The 13,445-nt window shown below is 48.6% G+C and overlaps 1 protein-coding gene across 12 annotated transcripts in view; it reads left to right on the plus strand.

Annotated features, from left to right (window-relative positions):
- Window positions 1-13,445, plus strand: part of AGAP1 (ArfGAP with GTPase domain, ankyrin repeat and PH domain 1) — a 559,406-nt gene that overhangs the window by 225,970 nt on the left and 319,991 nt on the right. For all 12 annotated transcript variants that reach the window (XM_025289491.2, XM_025289492.2, XM_025289493.2 and 9 more), the window contains one exon: window positions 3,846-3,980. In XM_025289491.2, coding sequence (XP_025145276.1) covers window positions 3,846-3,980 — 135 coding nt within the window. The remainder of the gene's footprint in view (window positions 1-3,845; window positions 3,981-13,445) is intronic.

Below are 13,445 nucleotides of genomic sequence, written 5' to 3' on the forward strand. Positions count from 1 at the left end.
TTCAAGGACACGTGGGTGGGGGGCCTCACCCGGCGGTGAGTGGACGTGCTCTCTCCCGGGTTGCATCGGGGAGCTGGAGGATTTTCATCAGGGCCCAGGCGATGGTGTTTGTTAAACATGGCCTGTTTTAGAGACGGGCGGATCGCATTGATTTGAGGGTGAAACCTGAGCTGTAAAAAGAGATGAAAGATGCAGAGTCTCAGGAGTGATACATGAGACAAAAAGAGCGCCCCAGTGTAGGGTCTGTTTCTGACATGTGACGCCGTGCTGTGGAAGCTGGATGGGACAGAGATAGGGTGGGCACTCACCAGGGAAGGAGGCTGCGGTCATTGTGGGGAACCCGTTGAGGATACATTCTAAGCTGGATGAATGCTCTGTGCATTTATTTTCTGGTTTACATACTGCCGGGGTCCAGCCCTGGCTGATCCAGGGTATTTGAAGGGGAGACGGCTTTGGCAACTTATTTTAAATATTTATCAAAGATATGAAGAGTAATAGAATGAGGATAGCTCAGTAGGAAAATTCAGTGGAGAAAAGAGGCTGAGTAGCTTGGTTTACGCGGGAGACCAATAAAACTTCAAGACAAGAAGTTTGCACCACTTACGTAGGCCGCAGGCGTCCTTCCGTTCTCCCGAAGGAGAGGAGACACTGAGGCCTCCCCGGTCGGATCTTAGAAGCCCAGGCAAAATTAGTAAGCTTGGTGGGTTCCGCTCTCCAGATGGAGACTCAGCCAGAGTGAGAGAGAGAGCGACATGGGGAGACCAGTATTTCGAGAAACTGATCCCAATTCTTTATTTTCCAGAGTCTGTTTTTATACACTGAGATGTTATACAAAAGTCATGCGGGGTCAGCCGTCCTGACTTTTATCAAAGTCAGGTGCTTCATACAAATGTATACAGAGGTCTTAGGGGTGTTACATCATCTTCTGGCCACGGGGCCTGCTGACAATTTACGACCCTCTCCTTGTGACAGCGGTCAGTCAACCAGGACACTTATTTCTCCAGGGGTGATTATTCTTAAAACAGACGTCACTCAAATAAAGTTACATTCCTATAGGGTGAGGGTGTAGTGGGTTTTAGTTAAGGAAAGAATTTACTTAGCCTAAGGTCTAATGTGATTTATATCAAAGGTTAATACTTATTTCTTCTATATATTCATTAATGTGTGTAAGGGCAGGGGATGTGGAGTCTTAGCAACAAACATTGGCTCAACAAATGAAAAACCCTTCACCAAAACAATTTCTAATCAGCCCATTATACTTATACTAATGGTTTTCTAACTTTTCTAAGGAACCTGTTTTTAGAAGGTTTAAAGCATCTCGTGCCTCTCACGGTTGGGAGGCTGTGAGCAATCACATGTGGCCGGACAAGCATGTCAGGCAGGCTAGAGAACCTTCAGAGGAGTTTGTAGGTTGAAATACTCCTATCACGCCCAGGAATTATTATTAACTGGAGCTCTAAGTTAACTCCTTCTCCGAAAGAGGTGGTGGGGGACAGCCCCCCGTAAAGTCAGAGGTGTAGGTGAGAGCACAAAGTAGTAAAGCAGGCAGGCTCTGGTTATGGGGGTAGATGCTCGAGGATTTCCAGGGGGACTCCTGAGGCTCGATCCCGCCTTTGTGTATGTCGAGCCTCCTTCCTCATGACCTTTGCCACAGGCGGAGTGCCTCACGCCGGCCCCCAACAACATACACCACAGCGTTTGAAAATCCTGGGTTTCTAACTGTTTTTCTACTGTTTTCCTAAAAGATGTTTCCACCTTTAAAAAAAATACTTCTTTTCCTTAGGTGTTATGAAATCTTGGAGCTTCCCTGGTGGCTCAGAGGTTAAAGCATCTGCCTGCAATGCAGGAGACCAGGACTCAGTCCCTGGGTCGGGAAGATCCCCTGGGGAAGGAAATGGCACCCCACTCCAGTATTCTTGCCTGGAGAATCCCATGGACAGAGGAGCCTGGTGGGCTACAGTCCACGGGGTCGCAACAAGTCGGACACGACTGAGCGACTTCACTTTCACTTTATGAAATCAAAGTCAGGTTTATTAATCTGTAGGTGAAACAGAACCCACTCCAGTGTTCTTGCCAGGAGAATCCCAGGGACGGGGAAGCCTGGTGGGCTGCTGTCTATGGGGTCGCACAGAGTCGGACACGACTGAAGTGACTTAGCAGCAGCAGGTGAGACAGGATGAGATACTGTTTGAATTAATCCCTCTGACAGGCCATAGTTAGTTTTCCTGGGGGTCATTCAGAACTGTCAGTTAAACCTGTTCCACGGGGCTAGGAAAAGCAAACAGGGAGTAAGGAAAAAGAGAAAGTGAACACAAAGTCAGTGTACCATTCTCTGGAGACACCTCTCCTATTTAATACTGAAAAGGCTGAGCGCCTCGTGCATTTCCTGTGCTGCGGCAAACATTTGAGAGGTTGTTAGTGTCTTGTCTGCTGCTGTTTCCTGGACTAACGGAGAAGACTTCCGCTGGTGGGCTTTTCTTTAAAGAGCTCTTGGGTGTTTCCTGTACCTCAGGAGCCTTCACGCCCTCAGGAAAAATGTCGCATCAGGAACAGTCCCTGAAAAGCGTGTTTCGTCCCTGAAAAGCCCATCTTGTCTCATGGTAGCACTGTGGCTGGAGCATCTGGGCTGTTCCTCTGGTCCTGTGTGCCCGGCCCCTGACCCCCTTCCCCTCCCTGTAACTTGGTAGTCCTGGAATGAATGGAGCACGGGGCTCATGCAGGCCAAGCTAAAAACGAATAGCGGGGGCATGGGGTTCATTTTATCGGGAGACAGTGGCTGGTGCTGATGTCTGTTTTGCTGCCCAGATCTCCCCATCCATACACAGATCCTGCAGGAGGTGGGGGTGTCCCCTGCCCACCCACCCAGGCCATCTGTTCAGACCCGATGTGGCTTGCACACTCGTCTGTGGCCCCCTCTAGCGCCCCAGGTCACCTCCCACTCCTTCTCTCAGCCTTGGATCGCCCTTAAACCCGAGATGCTTGGCCACCCCCTGCCCTGGACCGTTGCCACGCCGCGCCACCTCCTGCAGGCACGCTTCCCTGACCCCTGCCCTCCTGACCTGTCTCCCGCCCTGTGCCCCACCTACAACCCTGGTCCTTTCTCGGCTCTGTCTCACTTTCCGCCCCTTCCCCGGCTGACCTGACACCAACTCCGTGAGAACACAGACTTCTGTCCCTCTGGTTCGCTGGGGTTTCCCTGTGCCTGAATAGGACAGGCACCTGCAGGGGTTCCGCGAGCGCATGTCCAGAGGCCGAGGGCACCTGGAGGGGTTGGTGCTGGTGGAGGGGTGTGTTTCGCAGGCGCCTGTGCATAGATGGCCACTGCACGTAGTGACCATGCCGTTTTCTTCAGGAACCACATTTATTTAACCCTTCCCCTTCCCTCCCCTGGTGGCTCAGATGGTAAAGAATCCACCTGCAATGGACACAGGTTTGATCCCTGGGTCGGGAAGATGCCCTGGAGAAGGACATGGCAACCCACTCCAGTATTTTTGCCTGGAGAATCCCATGGACAGAGGAGCCTGGAGGGCTACAGTCCATGTGTTGGAGGTCACAGAGTCAGACACGACTGAGCGACTAACACTTTTGCATCTCACCCTTCCCTCCCGGTCTTTGCGGACATGCTTTTATTTCCTGTTCAGGAACAGGGCCCTCTGGGACAGCTGGCCATCCCATGTCTGAGCTGCGTGGGGATAAACTATGCTTTGATCACTCCAGGTCCTGAGAACAATCCCCTCACTGCTGAGCGAGGGGCGGGCTTTGAGCTCCTTGGGACCGTGGGTGGCAGGGTGCCCTCAGGCCGCTTGAGGTCACCGTGTTGCCTCTTCTTGTCCGTCTGTTTGCAGACGCCATCAGCTCCACCAACCCGCGGGTCATCGACGACGCCCGGGCACGGAAGCTCTCCAGCGACCTGAAGAGGTGCACGTACTACGAGACGTGTGCCACGTACGGGCTGAACGTGGAGCGGGTCTTCCAGGACGGTATGTACGCGCCGTGCGGGGGGCGGGCACCTGGGCCTTGCCTGCGGGAGTGGTCCCTCAGTGCCAGGCCGCACTCGGGACCACTGAGCATCCGCCCTGAGACAGTCCAGCAGCCAGTTCCATGTGTCCCGTGGGTGACCTTTATCATGGACCGTTCTTTATGCACAGAACATGCAAGACACACACACATGCACACACATCATTTCTGCTTCACTGTAGATGCTCAGTCTTCATTCGATCCCTTTAAAAAAAAAAGGGTTTAAATGGCAGGAAGTGAAGAAGAACTAAACAGCCTCTTGATGAAAGTGAAACAGGAGAGTGAAATAGTTGGCTTAAAGCACAACATTCAGAAAACTAAGATCATGGCATATGGTCCTATCAGTTCATGGCAAATAGATGGGGAAACGTGGAAACAGTGGCTGACTTCACTTTGGGGGGCTCCAAAATCACTGCAGATGGTAACTGCAGCCATGAAATTAAAAGACGCTTACTCCTTGGCAGGAAAGTTATGACCAACCTAGACAGCATATTAAAAAGCAGACATTACTTTGCCAACAAAGGTCTGTCTAGTCAAGGCTATGGTTTTTCCAGTTATGTATGGATGTGAGAGTTGGACTATAAAGAAAGCTGAGCGCCAAAGAATTGATGCTTTTGAACTGTGGTGTTGGAGAAGACTCTTGAGAGTCCCTTGGACTGCAAGGAGATCCAACCAGTCCATCCTAAAGGAGATCAGTCCTGAGTGTTCATTGGAAGGAATGATGCTGAAGCTGAAACTCTAATACTTTGGCTACCTGATGCGAAGAGCTGACTCATTGGAAAAGACCCTGATGCTGGGAAAGATCAAAGGTGGGAGGAGAAGGGGATGACAGAGGATGAGATGGTTGGATGGCATCACCGACTCAATGGACATGGGTTTGGGTGAACTCCGGGAGTTGGTGATGGACAGGGAGGCCTGGCGTGCTGCAGTCCATGGGGTTGCTAAGGGTCGGACACGACTGAGCTACTGAGCGACTGAAAGGTTTTATGTTAGGAAGACAGGAAAGGGAAAGAACAGAGTCGGGTCTGGCCAAAAGTAACAGCGCCTTAGGCCTGGTGGCGGGAGCCGGCTCCAGCGTTCCGAAGTGACTTCTTGTCGCCTCGGTCTTGATCTCTTACCCCCAGGAGGGCCGTGCCTCAGGTGAGAAATTTCTCCTGAAGAAGCCGAAGGTCGCCCAAGGGATAAACAGTCATGCGCAGGCTCTTGATGGCAGATGAGACGCTGGAGGCGAGGGGGGCAGTGCAGGTGGAGAGGAGCGGGAGGTGGGAGGTGGGGAGGCAGTCAGCAGGGAGGGGACGATCTCCCCGACCCCCACCCCAGGTCTGGGCTGGGGGTCCGGCGGTGGTTAGCATCCCAGGCCTGGGACAAGGATGCTCCTGGCAAAGGGTCCTGTTTCTGATGGGGCCGGGGTGGGGTGGGGTGGGGCGGGAAGCGAATCCTCGGCCTCCGCCTCTTCTGGGTGAATCTGGGTTAGACCGAGCTTCGCATCCCCAGCTCCGGTGCCGAGGCATATTGGGGATCAAGCAGGATGGCCGGGCGATCTCATCAGAGGTTCCCTTACTGCCGGGGTCCCGGAGTCTCGCGGTGCATTGGTCCTGGGGAGACTGCTCGAGCCCAGAAGAGCGGCAATGCAGGGTTGCTCCTGGCACGGCTCCAAACCAGGCAACGTATGCTCTCCTTTTAAATGTCCAAGCGAGTTTTCAGATGAAATCGCAGGAGTTCCGCGCATCCTTTCATCATTTTATTAAATTTCAAACCTTGGCGTCCATTTTTTAACTTTGCGTTTTCTTCCACTTGGCTCAGCAGTCAGCTGCTTTGTAAGTTTGCCCTCACTTTCCACTTGTCTGCCTCACAAGTGATCACCAGCCTCTTATGTGTCTCAGCACGTTTCTCCTGTTAGTCCCTGCCTACCCCTTATAGCTCAGGATTCCACCGAGGACAGCCCCAGACCCTGGGATCCTGTGTCCCCTTCATCCCTCACCTTACATTTACGTGGACTGTCCCCACCTGTCTGGGAGCCAAGAGCCCAGAGCCTTAACCACGTTGTTAGAACAAAGCACCATGGGCTTCCCTGGTGGCTCGGTGGTAAAGAATCTGCCTGCCAATGCAGGAGACAGGTGTCCAGTCCCTGGTCCAGGAAGATCTCACGTGCCGCAGGGCAGCTAAGTCCGTGCACCACAACTAGAGACGAGCCCGCACAGCGGCGAAGAGCCAGCATAGCTAAAGTTAAATAAAAAAATAAAATTTAAAAAGTAAGCATTTGGGTCCCACAGGTGGGAGGGTGGGGATGGGGGTGAAGGCCGTGTGTTTAGCTCACAGATTCACTGCCCATTCATGGACTCAAGTTTATCTGGATTTCTTTTTCTTTTTTTACTTCAATTCAGTTCAGTTGCTCAGTCGTGTCCGACTCTTTGAAACCCCATGAGCCGCAGCACGCCAGGCCTCCCTGTCCATCACCAACTCCCAGAGTTTACCCAAACTCATGTCCACTGAGTCAGTGATGCCATCCAACCATCTCATCCTCTGTTGCCCCCTTCTCCTGCCTTCGGTTTTTCCCAGCATCAGGGTCTTTTCCATTGAATTGGCTCTTCACATCAGGAGGCCCAAGTATTGGACTTTCAGCTTCAGCATCAGTCCTTCCAATGAATGTTCAGAGTTGATTTCCTTTAGGATGGACTGGTTTGATCTCCTTGCAGTCCAAGGGACTCTCAAGAGTCTTCTCCAGCACCACAGTCCAAAAGCATCAGTTCTTCTACACTCAGCCTTCTTTACAGCAACTCTCATATCAATATATGACTATTGGAAAAACCATAGATAATAAAGTGGCTCCAATGTATAAATATATTTTCTTTTCCAAAGGAGTACTTTCAAAGATTTTTCATGTTCAAAAGCAAGCCATGTGTGTCCACACATATAAATATATTTAATATATATTGACAAGGTGAACTTGTGAGTTGCCATCTGTTAATATGTACTTTTTATCATTTGTAGTAGTGACTGACATTTATATCACAGTTTAAGGGCTTATGATGTAAGACAGATCTTATGAGGCCTGGAAACTGCCTTCTTTGTGGGGTTGGCTTCCTGCAGTCACATCAGATTGCTGGTGCCAGGCCAGTGTGCCCTTTTTCTGTCTTCACGGTACCTCTGTGCCCATCAGGGTCACGTCCGCACCCCCTCCCTGGTCCCACACCCACAGCCCGCTCTGCAGTGAGAGCTGGATATGTCGAATTTCCGAGGCCAGGTGGGTGGTTAGTGTCTGTTAGGGTGGGGCGGAAAAGGTTCAGCTGCTGGAGTTACACTTCTTAAAGGGGTTTACTAGTTTGCTGGGGAAGATTGAGGGCAGGAGGAGAAGGGGATGACGGAGGATGAGATGGTTGGATGGCATCACCGACTTGGTGGACATGGGTTTGGGTGGACTCCGGGAGTTGGTGATGGACAGGGAGGCCTGGCGTGCTGTGGTTCATGGGGTTGCAAAGAGTCGGACACGACTGAGCGACTGAACTGACAGACTAGTTTAAAATTCTCCAAGAACAGGGATGACATGAAAACAGTTACTTGCCTAGGGTGATGCTCAGTGGAGGGGGTGTAGGTAGAAAAGGAAAACGGTCATAGGTTCGTGTAAGTTAGCTGTTTGAGTCTGAGAAGGTGCTCTGACCCTGGTTTGATGGCTACCCTGCCGTCGTCGATAACCATGGGTGTCACCGGCTGTCACTGCCTGGTAGCTCTTTACATGGTCTAATCCACTAGAAATTAGAATTTGTAAGTTGTCCCTGAAAAGGCCACATCTGATTCATCCTTGATAATTTCTCACTGAATTTCAAAGATCCCTGATATGGAGTAGAGTTTTGATTGAACCTGTGGGTAGAGGGTGTATGTATAGTGTATAGTGGAGGGGGGGAATACGTAGATTTGGGGAGGGGGTTCTCTCTGTTGGTGGTGTAGCTCTTGTTTATGTTTGAATGAGAAAGTGTGTACATGATTTATAGTAACTTTTTATAAAGCATCACATTGTCAGTACCACTTGTATATGTGTTTTCAAATTCAGTCAGTTTCTTAAGAAATTAACAAATTGAAATAACGCATGAATGGCAAAACTATAATAGCAGTATTTGGTATAGTAAGCTGAATTCTCAGAGATAACAAAAACAAAAGGAAAACTTTTGAGTTACTCTTCAGGGGAAAAAAAAATTGAGTTCAAGTTCTTAGGGGTGGGAAGTTTTAAACCCACGTGTTACAGGCAAGCCTGGTGTCTGGCACGTGGCTTGTGACCAGATCTTCCAAACACAGTGAACAGGTGGGGAATGTGTCAAGGTGGGACCAGTAGCCGGTCTGCACCCACTAATGTGGGGCTAAGAGGTAATGAACCTTGAATAACCCAAGTGTCTTAAAATATGATTATTAATTTGTCACTGGTATGTAATCAGCTTGTCCCTTATCTGAAGTCTCTTTGTCTGGAAGTAAGAGCTTATCTTGCATTATGTTCAGTGGGCCCAGAGGACTGACTTTTAAAGAGGAGTTACCTCTTTCGACTATCGATGGATTTGCTTAAAAAACTGGAATTGACATATATACACTTGTTGTTTATATGTGTCTGACTCTCTGACCCTGTGGACTGTAGCCTGTCCGCCGCCTCTGTCCATGGGATGTCCCAGGAAGAATATTGGAGTGGGTTGCCGTTTCCTCCTCCAGGGCATTTTCCCAACCCAGGCAGGGATCGAACCCACGTCTCCTGCATTGGCAGGTGGATTCTTAACCCCTGAGCCACCAGGGAAGCCCATATATATGCTGCTGTGAATAAAACAGATGACTAAAGAGAACCTACTGTTTATCTTAGGAAACTCTACTCAGTGCTCTGTGGTGACCTAAATGGAAAGGAAATCCCAAAAAGAGGGGGATGTGTATACAGCTGTAACTGATTCACCTGGCTGGACAGCGGAAACAAACACCACACTGTAAAGCAACTGGAGCCCTATATACAATTAAAAAAAAAAAAAATCACTTATCCAAAATGACAGTTTTTAGGTAGAAGGGAATTTCTAGATTATCAGTGTGGTTCATACTCCACAGACTGCAGCCACTGGCCATCGCGGTACCCAATCAGGTGTGAAACTTGATAGTTCTTAAACTAGTTTCTGATACACGTAGAAGGAAGCATCACAAGGAGAGGCCTCTCAGTCCTTTAAAACATAACATAGGCGTCATCTTAAAATCTTCATTAAAATTGATGATATTATAAACAGCAGGAGACAGGAAGCCATCTCTTATCTCACGGTGCCATGGACTGTTGGGTTGATAGAGGCTTTGATCTTTTCTGGCAGTTGGTTCCCTAAGTCTGGGGTTTTTTCATGCTGTGCTGCCTTCCTCGGGAGTGTCGAGTGGGCCCCAGTGCTCCTGTGCGCACAGAGATGCCTGGATTAACTCCCACACTGCCAACTCGAGGTCATTAAGCACACTGTTAGTAGATGTGCTCTGTTTAGATGCTCTTGTTCAGAGCCTCTCTTTTGCTCATAGAATAAATTTAACAATGCCACCGAAAATGGTTCTCTGACTCCATTGCTGCAGCGTGGCATCAGAGCCGTGTTCTGCCCCAGGATTCCTCCTAATGACTTTAGCCAGCTTGAATTAGCTTGATGTATCATTAATGCATACAAATGGCTTTTATTTTTGTTCATAATCTGTTCATAATGCCATGGCATTCTGCGCTTTCTAATGTTTTTGAGATGATTAAACGGTGATGTACTTTTTGACCTATTTAACCCTCCAGCAGAGTCTCTGATCAAAAGGACATGAAGATATGCTTTCCCTAGGGTAGTCAGAAGTTGTTACCATCTCTGGCTGATGTTTCCAAGTTCTTTGAAGTCTTCTGTTTTTTAGAACATTTTTTTCTCTTACAGAGCATGGACTCTAGCCAGGTATTTTTAAATGGAAGTATCGTTGGTTTACAATGCTGTGTTCATCTCTGGTGTACAGCAAAGCGATTTAATTACACCATATAGATTCTTTTCTGTTCTGGTTTATCGTAGGATGTTGAATGTCGTGTCCTGTGCTGTACAGTAGGCCTTGCTGGTCTCTATCCATTCTCTATACAATAGTGACGTCTCCTGGCCCACTCCCGCTCTATCCATCCCCCAGCCCCCTCCGCCTTGGCAACCACAAGTCTGTTTTCTGACATAGCCAGATTTTGAGTGACCTTTGCTCACTGAGGAACCGCTCAGGACCCACCAGGTTAGCAGCACCAAATCGATTCATTTCGTGAAAGGTGAAAGTATTCCTCAAGGGAGGTTGACTTTTACGTTGTGAGATGCTCTGATACAGAACTTGGTACCTTGTCCCCGTGGACTTGGGTATTTTTTCCATGCTATGTACTGGGTGAGCCTGGCAGACCCCGGCTCCAGGACTGAGTCGGGGATCCAGGCTCCTAGCAGATGCTCGGGGTCCCCAGAGACCAGGCTCTGGAGTCCGCGGTTAGTTTGTGTATTTGGGAACTTGGTGAAGAGGAGAGCAATGCATTAATACCTTGATCCGTGGTCTTCCCTGAGTCCCGGAGAAGTAAACTGTGGAAAACGGATTGTACATTTGTCTAGCAGAGACAGACGTAAAAACCTTGATGAGTAAGTTTTGAGTTTTATGAGACTTGCCAAAGACAACAGAAATAGTTTTTAAAGGATGTGAAATATGGAAATAGATGCCACTGGTCAGACCACCATGCAGTGGCTGGTATCGTCAAAGCCTGGCGGGGTGTGTGAGCGTGGGTGCCCATGTGTTCGCATAGACAGAGTCTTGGGCTTTGTAATGTTTTGCAATCTGCTTTTTCACAAAAATACTTTTGCTACAAAATAATTTCTAGTTTTCATACTGCATTCCATTGAGTCACTATAACAACTTTTTTGTCCAATCTATTAGACATTTAATGGTCATGTGCCCCTACCCACCCCGGCCATTTATTTATTGTTTTTAGAATTAATGCTTCAGTGCGCGACTCTTTGCCTAAAGCCTTATCTCCATCTTTCATCATTTCTTTGGGACACACCTCTGGACATCAGACTACTGGTCAGCGACTTGCAAAGCTTTAAAGCCTCAGCCTTCCAGGGAGTCTGAACCAACTCTGGTTTCCTCCAGCAGATGTCTTTTCTGCCCACTGGCCACCCTGGATATTTTCATTTTAAAAGTGCTTATTGTTTATAGACAGAAAATAACCACAGTTTCTAGTGTTTTTTTTTTTTTTTCAGATATTAACTTCCAACAGGTTTGTCCCTTAATACAAAAGATAAGAGCGTTTCCTGCAGTCAGCTGACTTTTTAGGAGGTGGCAGCCAGTCTCCTGGGAGTGATAAAAATATTATTTTTTAATAATCTTTCCCTTGCTGCTCCTACAGAGTAGGTCCTTGCCCTCTCGGTGGACCAGGCAGGTTCTCTGAGCACCAGCACCCTCAGAGGGCCGCCAGCCCAGAACCTGGCCCCCAGCCCCAGACAGAGCTGTGACCTCGGCGGCTGGATGTCCTCAGAGCTTTCTCACCAGCCTGCCCGTGTCACCGTGGAGACAGACGTTCAGGGTGCCTTCTCAGGGAAGCAGGGAGTGCCCAGGTCCTTGGGTTTGGCCCCTGGCCGGGGACCCGGGGCTGCGTGTCTCTGTCTCGTGTGCATCTCCGTCTGCAGGGAGCCCTGTGGCCCGACCCTGCTCTGCTCCCAGTGCAGCCATGGTTCAGGGAGGCTTCTTTCCTGTGAACACTGGAATTTCAGGAGACTCCCTATGTATAACATTGTCTGTAAATGGAATGAAAAAATCCTGAGCACCGATGCAGTCGTCTGGATGTTAGGGAATACTCCCATGCCCCCAGCAAGATTTCATCCTTAAATGAAATACCAGGGTGTCTTCTGCATTTAAGTTCTTTTCTTGCCTGGCCTGCAGGCTTGTAGCATTTCACATCAGGAAGGAGCCGAGGCCTTGTCTTTTCACCCCTCACTTTATAGACAAGCCTGCAGGACTCATGGGGCCAGTCCAGGCAGGAAGCCCCCTTAGTAGCAAAAGCAGAAACTGGAAATGGGGTCTGCCTCTGTTGGCGGCACAGGTTTCACCTTTGTCCTGAAAATGTAATTCTTAAAAGCCACTGATTACATTTTTAAACCCAGTACTCTTGCCTGGAAAATCCCATGGACGGAGGAGCCTGGTAGGCTGCAGTCCATGGGGTCGCTAAGAGTCGGACACGACTGAGCGACTTCACTTTCACTTTTCACTTTCATGCATTGGAGAAGGAAATGGCAACCTGCTCTAGTGTTCTTGCCTGGAGAATCCCAGGGATGGTGGAGCCTGATGGGCTGCTGTCTATGGGGTTGCACAGAGTCGACACGACTGAAGCGACTTAGCAGCAGCAGCAGCAGTAAATGAAAGTGCTCCAGTAAGTGATCATTCAGTTCAGTTCAGTCACTCAGTCGTGTCCAACTCTTTGGGAGCCCATGGACTGCAGCACACCAGGCCTCCCTGTCCATTGCCAACTCCCAGAGCTTACTCAAACTCATGTCCATCGAGTTGGTGATGCCATCCAACCATCATCCTCTGTCGTCCCCTTTTCCTCCTGCCTTCAGTCTTTCCCAGCATCAGGGTCTTTTCAAATGAGTCAGTTCTTCACATCAGGTGGCCAAAGTACTGGAGTTTCAGCATCAGTCCGTCCAATGAATATTCAGGACTGATTTCCTTTAGGATTATTTTTTAATGAAAGCCATTTCACCTGTGAGGAATCTTGGCTTAAATGCAGTGCTATAACTATGAATTATAAATCATGAAGTATTTCTGATACGCTACCTAACAAAAACACATTCACACAGACTGTTTTCTTTACATGATAGGTTATGTAGGCAGTAGAACTAGATCTGTGCCAGGATCTCTGAGATTCAGTGAAAATAACAGAAGTCCTCAGTTTAATAATTCAGGGAGCTGCCACTAGGAGGCACCCTAAGCGCTCGTAAGGATGATTCTCGCGTAATTGTAGCTTTTGCCGACTCTGTGCAGAATACAGACATCGTAAAACTAACACACTGGTGTAAGAGGCGATTTAGACCCCTGTAATAAGATCCAGTCCATAAAGTATGTGAAGTTCCTGCATCAGCAGTGCACGAAGGCAGAAGTAAAAGAAGTTTCATCCGCTCATTGGAATGGGGAGGAGAATAAAATTTTCAAAGATGAGATGATGTAATCTGTGGTTAAAGGGACCCAAATCCCTTTTTTCCTGATTTTTTCTTGCATCTAACTTTACAGAAGAAGCAAAGAAAGTTTCAGCCAAAGATACGCTTATTTTTATATATGGATTTATTATAACAAATAATACAGTAAATTAGTATAATAAATGGGTTTACTTGGTCCATCATTCTCATTTGACAGAAGCCACCAAGAGTTCTGTTGGCCCAGGCACCCCACTTTAGGGTCTGCAC

This window comes from Bubalus bubalis, chromosome 6, assembly GCF_019923935.1.
Source record: "Bubalus bubalis isolate 160015118507 breed Murrah chromosome 6, NDDB_SH_1, whole genome shotgun sequence".
In the NCBI taxonomy this organism is placed as follows: domain Eukaryota; kingdom Metazoa; phylum Chordata; class Mammalia; order Artiodactyla; family Bovidae; genus Bubalus; species Bubalus bubalis.